At 51.7% G+C, this 16,650-nt stretch overlaps 1 protein-coding gene across 1 annotated transcript in view; it reads right to left on the reverse strand.

Annotated features, from left to right (window-relative positions):
* Nucleotides 1–10,327: 10,327 nt before the first annotated feature.
* Nucleotides 10,328–16,650, reverse strand: part of LOC147094639 (uncharacterized) — an 84,483-nt gene continuing 78,160 nt past the window's right edge. Inside the window, exons 5-8 of the mRNA XM_085974238.1 lie at nt 14,686–14,879; nt 12,962–13,060; nt 12,334–12,501; nt 10,328–11,559 (exon numbers count right to left, since the gene is read on the reverse strand). Coding sequence (XP_085830364.1) covers nt 11,347–11,559; nt 12,334–12,501; nt 12,962–13,060; nt 14,686–14,879 — 674 coding nt within the window. The 3' untranslated portion in view covers nt 10,328–11,346. The remainder of the gene's footprint in view (nt 11,560–12,333; nt 12,502–12,961; nt 13,061–14,685; nt 14,880–16,650) is intronic.

The raw sequence follows: 16,650 nt of genomic DNA on the forward strand, positions 1-16,650 counted from the left end.
GAGTAAAGCTCCCTCTACACAGTCCATCAAACACTCCCAGGGCAGGTACAGCACGGGGTTAGATACAGAGTAAAGCTCCCTCTACACTGTCCCATCAAACACTCCCAGGGCAGGTACAGCACGGGTTAGATACAGAGTAAATTCCCTCTGCACTGTCCCATCAAACACTCCCAGGGCAGGTACAGCACGGGTTAGATACAGAGTAAAGCTCCCTCTGCACTGTCCCATCAAACACTCCCAGGGCAGGTACAGCACGGGGTTAGATACAGAGTAAAGCTCCCTCTACACTGTCCCATCAAACACTCCCAGGGCAGGTACAGCACGGGTTAGATACAGAGTAAATTCCCTCTGCACTGTCCCATCAAACACTCCCAGGGCAGGTACAGCACGGGTTAGATACAGAGTAAAGCTCCCTCTGCACTGTCCCATCAAACACTCCCAGGGCAGGTACAGCACGGGGTTAGATACAGAGTAAAGCTCCCTCTACACTGTCCCATCAAACACTCCCAGGGCAGGTACAGCACGGGTTAGATGCAGAGTAAAGCTCCCTCTACACTGTCCCATCAAACACTCCCAGGGCAGGTGCAGCACGGGTTAGATACAGAGTAAAGCTCCCTCTGTGCTGTCCCATCAAACACTCCCCGGGCAGGTACAGCACGGGTTAAATACAGAGTAAAGCTCCCTCTACACTGTCCCATCAAACACTCCCAGGGCAGGTCCTGCACGGGGTTAGGTACAGAGTAAAGCTCCCTCTACACTGTCCCATCAAACACTCCCAGGGCAGGTACAGCACAGGGTTAGATACAGAGTAAAGCTCCCTCTACTCTGTATCTAACACGTGCTGTACCTGCACTGGGAGTGTTTGATGGGACAGTGTAAAGCTCCCTCTACGCTGTCTCGTCAAACGCTCCTAGGGCAGGTACAGCACGGGTTAGATACACAGTAAAGCTCCCTCTACACTGTCCCATCAAACACTCCCAGGGCAGGTACAGCACAGGGTTAGATACAGAGTAAAGCTCCCTCTACACTGTCCCATCAAACACTCCCAGGGCAGGTACAGAATGGGTTAGATACAGAGTAAAGCTCCCTCTACACTGTCCCATCAAACACTCCTAGGACAGATACAGCACGGGTTCGATACAGAGTAAATCTCCCTCTACACTGCCCCAGCAAACACTCGCAGGGCAGGTACAGCACGGGTTAGATACAGAGCAAAGCTCCCTCTACACTGTCCCATCAAACATTCCCAGGGCAGGGACAACATGGGGTTAGATACAGAGTAAAGCTCCCTCTACACTGTCCCATCAAACACTCCCAGGGCAGGTACAGCACGGGTTAGATACACAGTAAAGCTCCCTCTACACTGTCCCATCAAACACTCCCAGGGCAGGTACAGCACGGGTTAGATACAGAGTAAAGCTCCCTCAACACAGTCCATCAAACACTCCCAGGGCAGGTACAGCACGGGGTTAGATACAGAGTAAAGCTCCCTCTACACTGTCCCATCAAACACTCCCAGGGCAGGTACAGCACGGGTTAGATACAGAGTAAATCTCCCTCTGCACTGTCCCATCAAACACTCCCAGGGCAGGTACAGCACGGGGTTAGATACAGAGTAAAGCTCCCTCTACACTGTCCCATCAAACATTCCCAGGGCAGGTACAGCACGGGGTTAGATACAGAGTAAAGCTCCCTCTACACTGTCCCATCAAACACTCCCAGGGCAGGTACAGCACGGGTTAGATACAGAGTAAATCTCCCTCTGCACTGTCCCATCAAACACTCCCAGGGCAGGTACAGCACGGGGTTAGATACAGAGTAAAGCTCCCTCTACACTGTCCCATCCAACATTCCCAGGGTAGGTACAGCACGAGTTAGATACAGAGTAAAGCTCCCTCTACACTGTCCCATCAAACACTCCCAGGGCAGGTACAGAATGGGTTAGATACAGAGTAAAGCTCCCTCTACACTGTCCCATCAAACACTCCTAGGACAGATACAGCACGGGTTCGATACAGAGTAAATCTCTCTCTACACTGCCCCAGCAAACACTCGCAGGGCAGGTACAGCACGGGTTAGATACAGAGTAAAGCTCCCTCTACACTGTCCCATCAAACATTCCCAGGGCAGGTACAACATGGGGTTAGATACAGAGTAAAGCTCCCTCTACACTGTCCCATCAAACACTCCCAGGGCAGGTACAGCACGGGTTAGATACACAGTAAAACTCCCTCTACACTGTCCCATCAAACACTCCCAGGGCAGGTACAGCACGGGTTAGATACAGAGTAAAGCTCCCTCTACACAGTCCATCAAACACTCCCAGGGCAGGTACAGCACGGGGTTAGATACAGAGTAAAGCTCCCTCTACACTGTCCCATCAAACACTCCCAGGGCAGGTACAGCACGGGTTAGATACAGAGTAAATCACCCTCTGCACTGTCCCATCAAACACTCCCAGGGCAGGTACAGCACGGGTTAGATACAGAGTAAAGCTCCCTCTGCGCTGTCCCATCAAACACTCCCAGGGCAGGTACAGCACGGGTTAAATACAGAGTAAAGCTCCCTCTACACTGTCCCATCAAACACTCCCAGGGCAGGTACTGCACGGGGTTAGGTGCAGAGTAAAGCTCCCTCTGCACTGTCCCATCAAACACTCCCAGGGCAGGTACAGCACGGGGTTAGATAAACAGTAAAGCTCCCTCTACACTGTCCCATCAAACACTCCCAGGGCAGGTACAGCACGGGTTAGATACAGAGTAAATCTCCCTCTGCACTGTCCCATCAAACACTCCCAGGGCAGGTACAGCACGGGGTTAGATACAGAGTAAAGCTCCCTCTGCACTGTCCCATCAAACACTCCCAGGGCATGTACAGCACGGGTTAGATGCAGAGTAAAGCTCCCTCTACACTGTCCCATCAAACACTCCCAGGGCAGGTACAGCACGGGTTAGATACAGAGTAAAGCTCCCTCTGTGCTGTCCCATCAAACACTCCCAGGGCAGGTACAGCACGGGTTAAATACAGAGTAAAGCTCCCTCTACACTGTCCCATCAAACACTCCCAGGGCAGGTACAGCACAGGGTTAGATACAGAGTAAAGCTCCCTCTACATTGTCCCATCAAACACTCCCAGGGCAGGTACAGCACGGGTTAGATACAGAGTAAAGCTCCCTCTACACTGCCCCTCAAACACTCCCAGGGCAGGTACAGCACAGGGTTAGATACAGAGTAAAGCTCCCTCTACACTGTCCCATCAAACACTCCCAGGGCAGGTACAGCATGGGTTAGATACAGAGTAAAGCTCCCTAGAGGAGTACAAAAAGTGCAGGGGGATACTTAAAAAAGAAATTAGGAGATCAAGGAGGGGCCATGAAATAACACTGGCGAGCAAAATAAAGGAAAATCCTAAGATGTTTTATAAGTATATTAAGGGTAAGAGGATAACTAGGGAAAAAATAGGGCCCATTAGGGACAAAAGTGGCAATCTGTGTGTGGAGCCGGAAGATGTAGGAGGAGTTCTAAATGAATTTTTTGCATCTGTTTTCACTATGGAGGAGGACGATGTAGACATAGAAATAGGGCGGGGGGACTGTGATATGCTCGAACATATTAACATCGAGAGGCAGGAGGTATTGGCGGTTTTAGCAGGCCTAAAAATGGATAAATCCCCAGGCCCGGATGAAATGTATCCCAGGCTGCTGTGTGAGGCAAAGGAAGAGATTGCGGGGGCTCTAACACATATATTCAGGACCTCTCTGGCCACAGGGGATGTGCCAGAGGACTGGAGAACCGCTAATGTAGTACCATTATTCAAGAAGGGAAGTAGGGAAAAACCGGGGAACTACAGGCCAGTGAGCCTAACATCAGTGGTAGGAAAATTATTGGAAAAAATTCTGAGGGACAAAATTAGTCTCCACTTGGAGAGACAAGGATTAATCAGGGATAGTCAACATGGCTTTGTCAAGGGAAGATCATGTCTGACTAATTTGATTGAATTTTTTGAGGGGGTGACTAGGTGTGTGGATGAGGGTAACGCAGTGGATGTGGTATACATGGATTTCAGTAAGGCCTTCGATAAAGTCCCGCACAGGAGACTGGTCAAGAAGGTAAGAGCCCATGGAATCCAGGGTGCCTTGGCACATTGGATACAAAACTGGCTTAGTGGCAGAAGGCAGAGGGTGATGGTCGAAGGTTGTTTTTGTGACTGGAAGCCTGTGGCCAGTGGGGTGCCACAGGGATCGGTGCTGGGTCCCTTGCTGTTTGTGGTCTACATTAATGACTTGGATATGAATGTAAAAGGTATGATCAGTAAGTTCGCGGATGATACAAAAATTGGTGGGGTGGTAAATAGCGAGGAGGGTAGCCTCAGTCTGCAGGACGATATAGATGGGTTGGTCAGATGGGCGGAACAGTGGCAAATGGAATTTAACCCGGAAAAGTGCGAGGTGATGCACTTTGGGGGGACAAACAAGGCAACAGAATACACAATGAATGGTAAGACCCTAGGCAAGACGGAGGGTCAGAGGGATCTGGGTGTGCAAGTACACAGATCCCTGAAGGCGGCGGAACAGGTGGATAAGGTGGTAAAAAAGGCATATGGGATACTTGCCTTCATTAGCCGAGGCATAGAATATAAGAGCAAGGAGGTTATGATGGAGCTGTATAAAACACTGGTTAGGCCACAGCTGGAATACTGTGTGCAGTTCTGGTCGCCACACTACAGGAAGGATGTGATCGCTTTGGAGAGGGTGCAGAGGAGATTCACCAGGATGTTAACAGGGCTGGAGCGCTTCAGCTATGAAGAAAGACTGGGCAGATTGGGTTTGTTTTCCTTGGAGCAGAGGAGGCTGAGGGGGGACATGATTGAGGTGTACAAAATTATGAGGGGCATAGATAGGATGGATACTGAGGAGCTTTTTCCCTTAGTAGAAGGGTCAATAACTAGGGGGCATAGATTCAAGGTAAAGGGCGGGAGGTTTAGAGGAGATTTGAGAAAAAACTTTTTCACCCAGAGGGTGGTTGGAGTCTGGAACTCACTGCCTGAAAGGGTTGTGGAGGCAGGAACCCTCACAACATTGAAGAAGCATTTGGATGAGCACTTGAAATGCCATAACATACAAGGCTACGGACCAAATGCTGGAATATGGGATTAGATTAGACAGGGCTTGATGGCCGGCACGGACACGATGGGCCGAAGGGCCTCGATCCATACTGTATAACTCTATGACTCTATGACTGTCCCATCAAACACTCCCAGGGCAGGTACAGCACGGGGTTAGATACAGAGTAAAGCTCTCTCTACACTCTCCCATCAAACACTCCCAGGGCAGGTACAGCACAGGGTAAGATACAGAGTAAAGCTCCCTCTACACTGTCCCATCAAACACTCCCAGGGCAGGTACAGCACGGGGTTAGATACAGAGTAAAGCTCACTCTACACTGTCCCGTCAAACACTCCCAGGGCAGGTACAGTACGGGTTAGATACAGAGTAAAGCACCTTCTACACTGTCCCATCAAACACTCCCAGGGCAGGTACAGCACGGGTTAGATACAGAGTAAAGCTCCCTCTACACTGTCCCATCAAACACTCCCAGGGCAGGTACAGCATGGGTTAGATACAGAGTAAATCTCCCTCTACACTGTCCCATCAAACACTCCCAGGGCAGGTACAGCACGGGTTAGATACAGAGTAAAGCTCCCTCTACACTGTCCCATCAAACACTCCCAGGGCAGGTACAGCATGGGTTAGATACAGAGTAAATCTCCCTCTACACTGTCCCATCAAACACTCCCAGGGCAGGTACAGCACAGGGTTAGATACAGAGTAAAGCTCCCTCTACACGTACAGCACGGGTTAGATACAGAGTAAAGCTCCCTCTACACTGTCCCATCAAACACTCCCAGGGCAGGTACAGCACGGGGTTAGATACAGAGTAAAGCTCCCTCTACACTGTCCCATCAAACACTCCCAGGGCAGGTACAGCACGGGTTAGATACAGAGTAAATCTCCCTTTGCACTGTCCCATCAAACACTCCCAGGGCAGGTACAGCACGGGGTTAGATACAGAGTAAAGCTCCCTCTACACTGTCCCATCAAACACTCCCAAGGCAGGTACAGCACGGGTTAGATGCAGAGTAAATCTCCCTCTACACTGTCCCATCAAACACTCCCAGGGCAGGTACAGCACGGGTTAGATACAGAGTAAAGCTCCCTCTGTGCTGTCCCATCAAACACTCCCAGGGCAGGTACAGCACGGGTTAGATACAGAGTAAAGCTCCCTCTACACTGTCCCATCAAACACTCCCAGGGCAGGTACAGCACGGGTTAGATAGAGTAAAGCTCCCTCTGTACTGTCCCATCAAACACTCCCAGGGCAGGTACAGCACGGGTTAAATACAGAGTAAAGCTCCCTCTACACTGTCCCATCAAACACTCCCAGGGCAGGTACTGCACGGGGTTAGGTACAGAGTAAAGCTCCCTCTACACTGTCCCATCAAACACTCCCAGGGCAGGTACAGCACGGGTTAGATACAGAGTAAAGCTCCCTCTACACTGTCCCATCAAACACTCCCAGGGCAGGTACAGCACGGGTTAGATACAGAGTAAAGCTCCCTCTACGCTGTCCCGTCAAACACTCCTAGGGCAGGTACAGCACGGGTTAGATACAGAGTAAAGCTCCCTCTACACTGTCCCATCAAACGCTCCCAGGGCAGGTACAGCACAGGGTTAGATACAGAGTAAAGCTCCCTCTACATTGTCCCATCAAACACTCCCAGGGCAGGTACAGCACGGGGTTAGATACAGAGTAAAGCTCCCTCTACACTGTCCCATCAAACACTCCCAGGGCAGGTACAGCACGGGTTAGATACAGAGTAAAGCTCCCTCTACACTGCCCCTCAAACACTCCCAGGGCAGGTACAGCACAGGGTTAGATACAGAGTAAAGCTCCCTCTACACTGTCCCATCAAACACTCCCAGGGCAGGTACAGCATGGGTTAGATACAGAGTAAAGCTCCCTGGAGGAGTACAAAAAGTGCAGGGGGATACTTAAAAAAGAAATTAGGAGATCAAGGAGGGGCCATGAAATAACACTGGCGAGCAAAATAAAGGAAAATCCTAAGATGTTTTATAAGTATATTAAGGGTAAGAGGATAACTGGGGAAAAAATAGGGCCCATTAGGGACAAAAGTGGCAATCTGTGTGTGGAGCCGGAAGATGTAGGAGGAGTTCTAAATGAATTTTTTGCATCTGTTTTCACTATGGAGGAGGACGATGTAGACATAGAAATAGGGCGGGGGGACTGTGATATGCTCGAACATATTAACATCGAGAGGGAGGAGGTATTGGCGGTTTTAGCAGGCCTAAAAATGGATAAATCCCCAGGCCCGGATGAAATGTATCCCAGGCTGCTGTGTGAGGCAAAGGAAGAGATTGCGGGGGCTCTAACACATATATTCAGGACCTCTCTGGCCACAGGGGATGTGCCAGAGGACTGGAGAACCGCTAATGTAGTACCATTATTCAAGAAGGGAAGTAGGGAAAAACCGGGGAACTACAGGCCAGTGAGCCTAACATCAGTGGTAGGAAAATTATTGGAAAAAATCCTGAGGGACAAAATTAGTCTCCACTTGGAGAGGCAAGGATTAATCAGGGATAGTCAACATGGCTTTGTCAAGGGAAGATCATGTCTGACTAATTTGATTGAATTTTTTGAGGGGGTGACTAGGTGTGTGGATGAGGGTAACGCAGTGGATGTGGTATACATGGATTCCAGTAAGGCCTTCGATAAAGTCCCGCACAGGAGACTGGTCAAGAAGGTAAGAGCCCATGGAATCCAGGGTGCCTTGGCACATTGCCTTCTGCCACTAAGCCAGTTTTGTATCCAGAGGGTGATGGTCGAAGGTTGTTTTTGTGACTGGAAGCCTGTGGCCAGTGGGGTGCCACAGGGATCGGTGCTGGGTCCCTTGCTGTTTGTGGTCTACATTAATGACATGAATATGAATGTAAAAGGTATGATCAGTAAGTTCGCGGATGATACAAAAATTGGTGGGGTGGTAAATAGCGAGGAGGGTAGCCTCAGTCTGCAGGACGATATAGATGGGTTGGTCAGATGGGCGGAACAGTGGCAAATGGAATTTAACCCGGAAAAGTGCGAGGTGATGCACTTTGGGGGGACTAACAAGGCAAGGGAATACACAATGAATGGTAAGACCCTAGGCAAGACGGAGGGTCAGAGGGATCTGGGTGTGCAAGTACACAGATCCCTGAAGGCGGCGGAACAGGTGGATAAGGTGGTAAAAAAGGCATATGGGATACTTGCCTTCATTAGCCGAGGCATAGAATATAAGAGCAAGGAGGTTATGATGAAGCTGTATAAAACACTGGTTAGGCCACAGCTGGAATACTGTGTGCAGTTCTGGTCGCCACACTACAGGAAGGATGTGATCGCGTTGGAGAGGGTGCAGAGGAGATTCACCAGGATGTTACCAGGGCTGGAGCGCTTCAGCTATGAAGAAAGACTGGGCAGATTGGGTTTGTTTTCCTTGGAGCAGAGGAGGCTGAGGGGGGACATGATTGAGGTGTACAAAATTATGAGGGGCATAGATAGGATGGATGCTGAGGAGCTTTTTCCCTTAGTAGAAGGGTCAATAACTAGGGGGCATAGATTCAAGGTAAAGGGCGGGAGGTTTAGAGGGGATTTGAGAAAGAACTTTTTCACCCAGAGGGTGGTTGGAGTCTGGAACTCACTGCCTGAAAGGGTTGTGGAGGCTGGAACCCTCACAACATTGAAGAAGCATTTGGATGAGCACTTGAAATGCCATAACATACAAGGCTACGGACCAAATGCTGGAATATGGGATTAGATTAGACAGGGCTTGATGGCCGGCACGGACACGATGGGCCGAAGGGCCTCTATCCGTGCTGTATAACTCTATGACTCTATGACTCTATGACTGTCCCATCAAACACTCCCAGGGCAGGTACAACTCGGGTTAGATACAGAGTAAAGCTCCCTCTACACTGTCCCATCAAACACTCCCAGGGCAGGTACAGCACGGGGTTAGATACAGAGTAAAGCTCACTCTACACTGTCCCGTCAAACACTCCCAGGGCAGGTACAGCACGGGTTAGATACAGAGTAAAGCACCCTCTACACTGTCCCATCAAACACTCCCAGGGCAGGTACAGCACGGGTTAGATACAGAGTAAAGCTCCCTCTACACTGTCCCATCAAACACTCCCAGGGCAGGTACAGCATGGGTTAGATACAGAGTAAATCTCCCTCTACACTGTCCCATCAAACACTCCCAGGGCAGGTACAGCATGGGGTTAGATATAGAGTAAAGCTCACTCTACACTGTCCCGTCAAACACTCCCAGGGCAGGTACAGCACGGGTTAGATACAGAGTAAAGCTCCCTCTACACTGTCCCATCAAACACTCCCAGGGCAGGTGCAGCACGGGGTTAGATACAGAGTAAAGCTCCCTCTACACTGTCCCATCAAACACTCCCAGGGCAGGTACAGCACGGGTTAGATACAGAGTAAAGCTCCCTCTGTACTGTCCCATCAAACACTCCCAGAGCAGGTACAGCACAGGTTAGATACAGAGTAAAGCTCCCTCTGTACTGTCCCATCAAACACTCCCAGAGCAGGTACAGCACGGGCAAGGATGTCTTGCTGCAGTTGTACAGGGCCTTGGTGAGGCCACATCTTGAGTATTGTGAGCAGTTTTGGTCATCTTATCTGAGGAAGGATGTTCTTGCCATGGAGGGAGTGCAGCGAAGATTCAACAGACTGATACCTGGGATGGCAGGAATGACGTATGAGGAGAGATTGGGTCGATTGGGCTTATACTCACTGGAGTTTAGAAGAATGAGAGGGGATCTCATTGAAACATAAAATTCTGACAGGACTGGACAGACTAGATGCAGGAAGGATGTTCCCGATGGTCGGGGAGTCCAGAACCAGGGGTCACAGTCTAAGGATAAGGGGTAAGCCATTTAGGACAGAGATGAGGAGGAATTTCTTCACCCAGAGAGTGGTGAACCTGTGGAATTCTCTACCACAGAAGGCAGTTGAGGCCAATTCATTAAATATATTCAAGAAAGAGTTGGATATATTTCTTAAGGCTAAAGGGATCAAGGGATATGGGGAGAAGGCAGGGACAGGGTACTGAATTTGGGCGATCAGCCATGATCTCATTGAATGGCGGAGCAGGCTCGAGGGGCCGAATGGCCGACTCCTGCTCCTATCTTCTATGTTTCTATACAGAGTAAAGCTCCCTCTGGGCCTTAAATTGAGACTCCAGAAAGCTGTTTCTACAAATGCATTTTATTCAAAATGTTAAGTACATACAGAGAACAATTAAATATTAAATATTGAATAAATATTTAAAAAACACAGACTCACACTCGCAGACACACAGTCAGACAGAGTCTCTCAGTCGCACACACATTCAGAGACTGTGATGAGCAGATTGGGAGTGAGGTAGAGGTGGTGAGGGAGTGGGAGGTAGGGAGTGAGGGAGATGGAGTGGGGGTGAGGTAGGGAATGAGGGAGAGTTGGTGGGAGGTAGGGAGTGAGGGAGGGAATGAGGGTGAGGTAGGGAGTGGGAGGTAGGGAGTGAATGAGGGAGAGGGAGAGGTAGGGAGTAAGTGAGGGAGAGGGAGAGGTAGGGAGTGGGTGAGGGAGAGGTAGGGAGTGAGTGAGGGTGAGGGAGAGGTAGGGAGTGAGTGAGGGTGAGGTAGGGAGTGAGTGAGGGTGAGGTAGGGAGTGAGTGAGGCTGAGGGAGGTAGGGGGTGAGGTAGGAAGTGAGTGAGGGAAAGGGGAGTGGGTGAGAGTGAGGGTGAGGTACGGAGTGAGGGAGTGGGGATGAGGTAGGGAGTGAGTGAGGGTGAGGGAGAAGTAGGGGGTGAGGTAGGAAGTGAGTGAGGGAGAGGGGAGTGGGTGAGGGTGAGGGAGAGGTACGGAGTGAGGGAGTGGGGTTGAGGTAGGGAGTGAGTGAGGGGGAGGAAGAGGTAGGGAGTGGGTGAGGGTGAGGTAGGGAGTGAGTGAGGGAGAGGGAGGTAGGGGGTGAGGTAGGAAGTGAGTGAGGGAGAGGGGAGTGGGTGAGGGTGAGGGAGAGGTACGGAGTGAGGGAGTGGGGATGAGGTAGGGAGTGAGTGAGGGGGAGGGAGAGGTAGCGTGTGTCAGTGGGGGCGCGTTGCCCCCAGGCACTTGGTTCCATTCCAGGAGCGTCCATGCTCTGACCGTCTGGTCCTTCTCCCGATCTCCTGTTGGATTCCACCATCAACCCCCACCCGGGGTAATCGGAATCTCTCGCTCTCCGCCACCCTGGGTTTCAGTGGCCTCCCCCGATTAACTCCTTCGCCCGCCGGCGAGCCCGGACACGCAGCACGGTGAAATCTCGCACCACGCGGCCCAGATACCGTGACCACGCCCGCAGGATCAGCAAGGTCTCCGTCAACCGGTCCCACTCGACGGAGCGATTCGAGACCTGATCCGGCAACGAGAGGGCCTGGGAATCGGGAATGGAGACTCTCAGCACGGACATCTAGAGAGAGAGAGAAACACACAATGTTAAAACAGAAGGTGGAGAGAGAGAGAGAGAGAGACAGAGCGAGACAGAGAGACAGAGAGAGACAGAGTCAGAGAGAGAGACAGTGAGAGAGAGAGACAGAGAGAGAGAGAGAGACAGAGAGAGAGAGACAGACACAGAGAGAGAGAGAGAGAGAGACAGGGAGAGAGATAGAGAGGGAGGGACAGAGAGAAACAGAGACAGAGAGAAACAGAGACAAAGAGAAACAGAGAGAGCGAGACAGAGAGAGAGACAGGGAGAGAAAGAGAGAGAGAGAGACAGGGATATCTTGGTGCCCAATATGTAACAACATGTCACAACCTGAGGAACAGTGAGTGACTAACGAGCACACCCATAGCATATATAATCTAAAAATGTTTAAATCAATACCGAATGTACCCAACGACTGTTTAAATTAATACTGAATGTACCCAACGAGGGTCAACGACTGTTTAAATTAATATTGTCTGTACCCAACGAGGGTCAAAAACGTTTGACACCTACAGATTGTTGGAAACCTGTACTTTTTGTTATGTAAGCTTTGGCAATATGGTTCCCTGTAAACTTTCATGCCAATAAAGCATTTGAATTTAATTGAAATTGAATTGACAGAGAGAGAGAGAGAGAGACAGAGAGAGAGGGAGGGACAGAGAGAGAAAGAGAGAGCAAGAGAGAGCGAGACTAGGTTTGAGCCAAGTTGGAGGAGTTGAGACACGTTCCCCCGTGAGATGAGATCCCGAGCCCCTTTACCTGTGCATGTATCTGCTGGACCAGGTCCCTCGTGTTGAGTAGGATGATGTCCATGTCTCGCAGGATGTGAATTCGATTCCCGTTTTCCTCCTCCCGCGCCCTCAGCCTCTTCAGATACGCCCGGAATATCGGGAGACTCTCGGCCATTCTCAGCAGCCGCTCGGAATCCTGAACCAAACACGGATCAGAAAGAGTGGGATTAGCAACACCCATCGACACTGCACAACATCTCCACCTTCCCACCTGATCTCCATATCCCTCAATTCTATTAATATCCAAAAATCTATCGATCTCAGCCTTGATTATACTCAATGACGGAGCCTCCACAGCCCTCTGGGGCAGAGAATTCCAAAGATTCACCACCCTCTCAGTGAAGAAATTCCTCCTCATCTCAGTCCTAAATGACCGACCCCTTATCCTGAGACTGTGACCCCTGGTTCTAGACTCTCCAGCCAGGGGGAAACAGCCTCTCAGCATCGACCCTGTCAATCCCCCTCAGAATCTTGTATGTCCTTCAGGGACCCCTGATTTGCGGGGTGTCTCTTTCTAGATGTAGGCTCTGCCCGGAGCCTTGGACTGTCCTGCGGGTGCGAGAGGCAGAGGCCGAGAGCGAGTTGGGTGTACTAACCTGCAGTGACATCCAGTGGGAGTAAGTCAGCGTCCCCGATGGAAGGAATTCCAGCTCTCTGCTCTCACTGAGCACCATGCCAGGGAGGTTTGTTGCTATCTGTCGAATAATAAATCACAGTCAACACCTGGGAAACAGTCAGTGTACAGATATCTCCCTGAGGAGGAGATGGACTGAGAGACACCAGTCAGTGTACAGATATCTCCCTGAGAGAGAGGGACTGAGAGACACCAGTCAGTGTACAGATATCTCCCTGAGAGAGAGGGACTGAGAGACACCAGTCAGTGTACAGATATCTCCCTGAGAGAGAGGGACTGAGAGACACCAGTCAGTGTACAGATATCTCCCTGAGAGAGAGGGGACTGAGAGACACCAGTCAGTGTACAGATATCTCCCTGAGAGAGAGGGACTGAGAGACACCAGTCAGTGTACAGATATCTCCCTGAGAGAGAGGGACTGAGAGACACCAGTCAGTGTACAGATATCTCCCTGAGGGAGAGGGACTGAGAGACACCAGTCAGTGTACAGATATCTCCCTGAGAGAGAGGGACTGAGAGACACCAGTCAGTGTACAGATATCTCCCTGAGAGAGAGGGACTGAGAGACACCAGTCAGTGTACAGATATCTCCCTGAGGAGGAGATGGACTGAGAGACACCAGTCAGTGTACAGATATCTCCCTGAGAGAGAGGGACTGAGAGACACCAGTCAGTGTACAGATATCTCCCTGAGGAGGAGATGGACTGAGAGACACCAGTCAGTGTACAGATATCTCCCTGAGAGAGATGGACTGAGAGACACCAGTCAGTGTACAGATATCTCCCTGAGGAGGAGATGGACTGAGAGACACCAGTCAGTGTACAGATATCTCCCTGAGGAGGAGATGGACTGAGAGACACCAGTCAGTGTACAGATATCTCCCTGAGAGAGAGGGACTGAGAGACACCAGTCAGTGTACAGATATCTCCCTGAGAGAGAGGGACTGAGAGACACCAGTCAGTGTACAGATATCTCCCTGAGAGAGAGGGGACTGAGAGACACCAGTCAGTGTACAGATATCTCCCTGAGGGAGAGGGACTGAGACACACCAGTCAGTGTACAGATATCTCCCTCAGAGAGAGGGACAGAGAGACACCAGTCAGTGTACAGATATCTCCCTGAGAGAGAGGGACTGAGAGACACCAGTCAGTGTACAGATATCTCCCTGAGAGAGAGAGGGACTGAGAGACACCAGTCAGTGTACAGATATCTCCCTGAGAGAGAGGGACTGAGAGACACCAGTCAATGTACAGATAACTCCCTGAGAGAGTGGGGCTGAGAGACACCAGTCAGTATACAGATATCTCCCTGAGAGAGAGACTGAGAGACACCAGTCAGTGTACAGATATCTCCCTGAGAGAGAGGGACTGAGAGACACCAGTCAGTGTACAGATATCTCCCTGAGAGAGAGGGACTGAGAGACACCAGTCAGTGTACAGATATCTCCCTGAGAGAGAGGGACTGAGAGACACCAGTCAGTGTACAGATATCTCCCTGAGAGAGAGGGACTGAGAGACACCAGTCAGTGTACAGATATCTCCCTGAGAGAGAGGGACTGAGAGACACCAGTCAGTGTACAGATATCTCCCTGAGAGAGAGAGGGACTGAGAGACACCAGTCAGTGTACAGATATCTCCCTGAGAGAGAGAGGGACTGAGAGACACCAGTAATTAATGAGTTCCTTACGTATCGCTCCTGTAGCCTGCGTGACTCCTGGAGGATTGTGCGGGAAAGTCTGAGACTCATGCAGAATGCCTGTTCGGTGTTGGGCGTTTCTGCGGTTGGTCCCCTCGAGTTGCGACCTGTGGCCGGAAGAGCTCGGACTGTGACGAGAGTCTGAACAATCAGCGTAATAACTAACAAGATACCCTGGAGAAAAACTGGACAAAGAGACGATTTAGAGAGTGAGGCAGGAGAAGGGAGAGAGAGAGACAGAGACAGAGAGAGAGACAGACAGAGAGACAGAGAGAGACAGAGAGAGAGACAGACAGAGAGACAGAGAGAGAGACAGAGAGAGGGAAAGAGAGAGTAGGAGAGAGAGAGACAGAGAGTGAGAGAGAGAGACAGAGAGAGAGAGAGTGGGAGAGAGAGAGACAGAGAGTGAGAGAGAGCGAGACAGAGAGAGAGAGAGTGGGAGAGAGAGAGACAGAGACAGAGAGAGAGAGAGACAGAGAGAGAGACAGAGAGAGAGAGAGACAGAGAGTGAGAGAGAGAGACACAGAGAGAGAGGGAGAGTGGGAGAGACAGAGAGAGAGAGAGACAGAGAGAGAGAGAGAGAGAGTGGGAGAGAGAGACAGAGAGAGAGAGAGAGACAGAGAGAGAGTGGGAGAGAGAGACAGAGAGAGACAGAGAGAGAGTGGGAGAGAGAGACAGAGAGAGAGAGAGAGACAGAGAGAGAGTGGGAGAGAGAGACAGAGAGAGAGAGAGACAGACAGAGAGGGAGGGAGAGAGAGAGAGAGAGGGAGACAGAGAGAGCGACATAGACAGAGAGAGAGACAGAGAGAGAGAGAAACAGAGAGAGAGACAGAGTGAGAGAGAGAGACACAGAGAGAGGGAGAGTGGGAGAGACAGAGAGAGAGAGAGACAGAGAGACAGAGAGAGAGACAGAGAGAGAGTGTCAGATGGAGAGAGAGGAGAGAGAGGAGAGAGGTAGTGAGGGAGGTGTGAGCTCGTGGTCTCTCCTACCTGTAGCCTCCATTGGAGTGGTGTCGGTGTCCCAGAATTGGATCTCTCTGCGTTCTGAACTGAGAGACTCTGGTGGTCCGGCTGATATTTATGAGTGGTAAACGCTCCATTCACTTTCCATTTCACAGGGATTCCCTCTCCTGTGACATCACACTTGGAATTTCCTCCACAGCGGCAACATTAAAAAAATTCTTGCTGACATAGTTTCTGAATCTCACTGAAACCCGTACCCCGGGGAGAGTCGGTGCCCCGGGCAGAGTCGGTGCCCCGGGCAGAGTCGGTGCCCCGGGGAGAGCCCGTACCCCGGGGAGAGTCGGAGCTCGTACCCCGGGGAGAGTCGGTGCCCCGGGCAGAGTCGGTGCCCGTACCCCAGGGAGAGTCGGTGCCCCGGGGAGTATCGGTGTCCGCGGGGACCCGTACCCCGGGGAGAGTCGGTGCCCGTACCCCGGGGAGAGTCGGTGCCCGTACCCTGGGGAGAGTCGGTGCCCGTGGGGACCCGTACCCCGGGGAGAGTCGGAGCCCGTGGGGACCCGTACCCCGGGGAGAGTCGGTGCCCGTGGGGACCCGTACCCCGGGGAGAGTCGGAGCCCGTGGGGACCCGTACCCCGGGGAGAGTTGGAGCCCGTGGGGACCCGTACCCCGGGGAGAGTCGGTGCCCCGGGGAGAGCCTGTACCCCGGGGAGAGTCGGAGCTCGTACCCCGGGGAGAGTCGGTGCCCCGGGCAGAGTTGGTGCCCGTACCCCGGGGAGAGTCGGTGCCCCGGGGAGTATCGGTGTCCGCGGGGACCCGTACCCCGGGGAGAGTCGGTGCCCGTACCCTGGGGAGAGTCGGTGCCCGTACCCTGGGGAGAGTCGGAGCCCGTGGGGACCCGTACCCCAGGGAGAGTCGGTGCCCCGGGGAGAGCCCGTACCCCGGGGAGAGTCGGAGCCCATGGGGACCCGTACCCCAGGGAGAGTCGGTGCCCCG

This window comes from Somniosus microcephalus, unplaced genomic scaffold (genome assembly GCF_052327205.1).
Source record: "Somniosus microcephalus isolate GS21.2 unplaced genomic scaffold, FLI_Smic_1.0 unresolved_chr1, whole genome shotgun sequence".
In the NCBI taxonomy this organism is placed as follows: domain Eukaryota; kingdom Metazoa; phylum Chordata; class Chondrichthyes; order Squaliformes; family Somniosidae; genus Somniosus; species Somniosus microcephalus.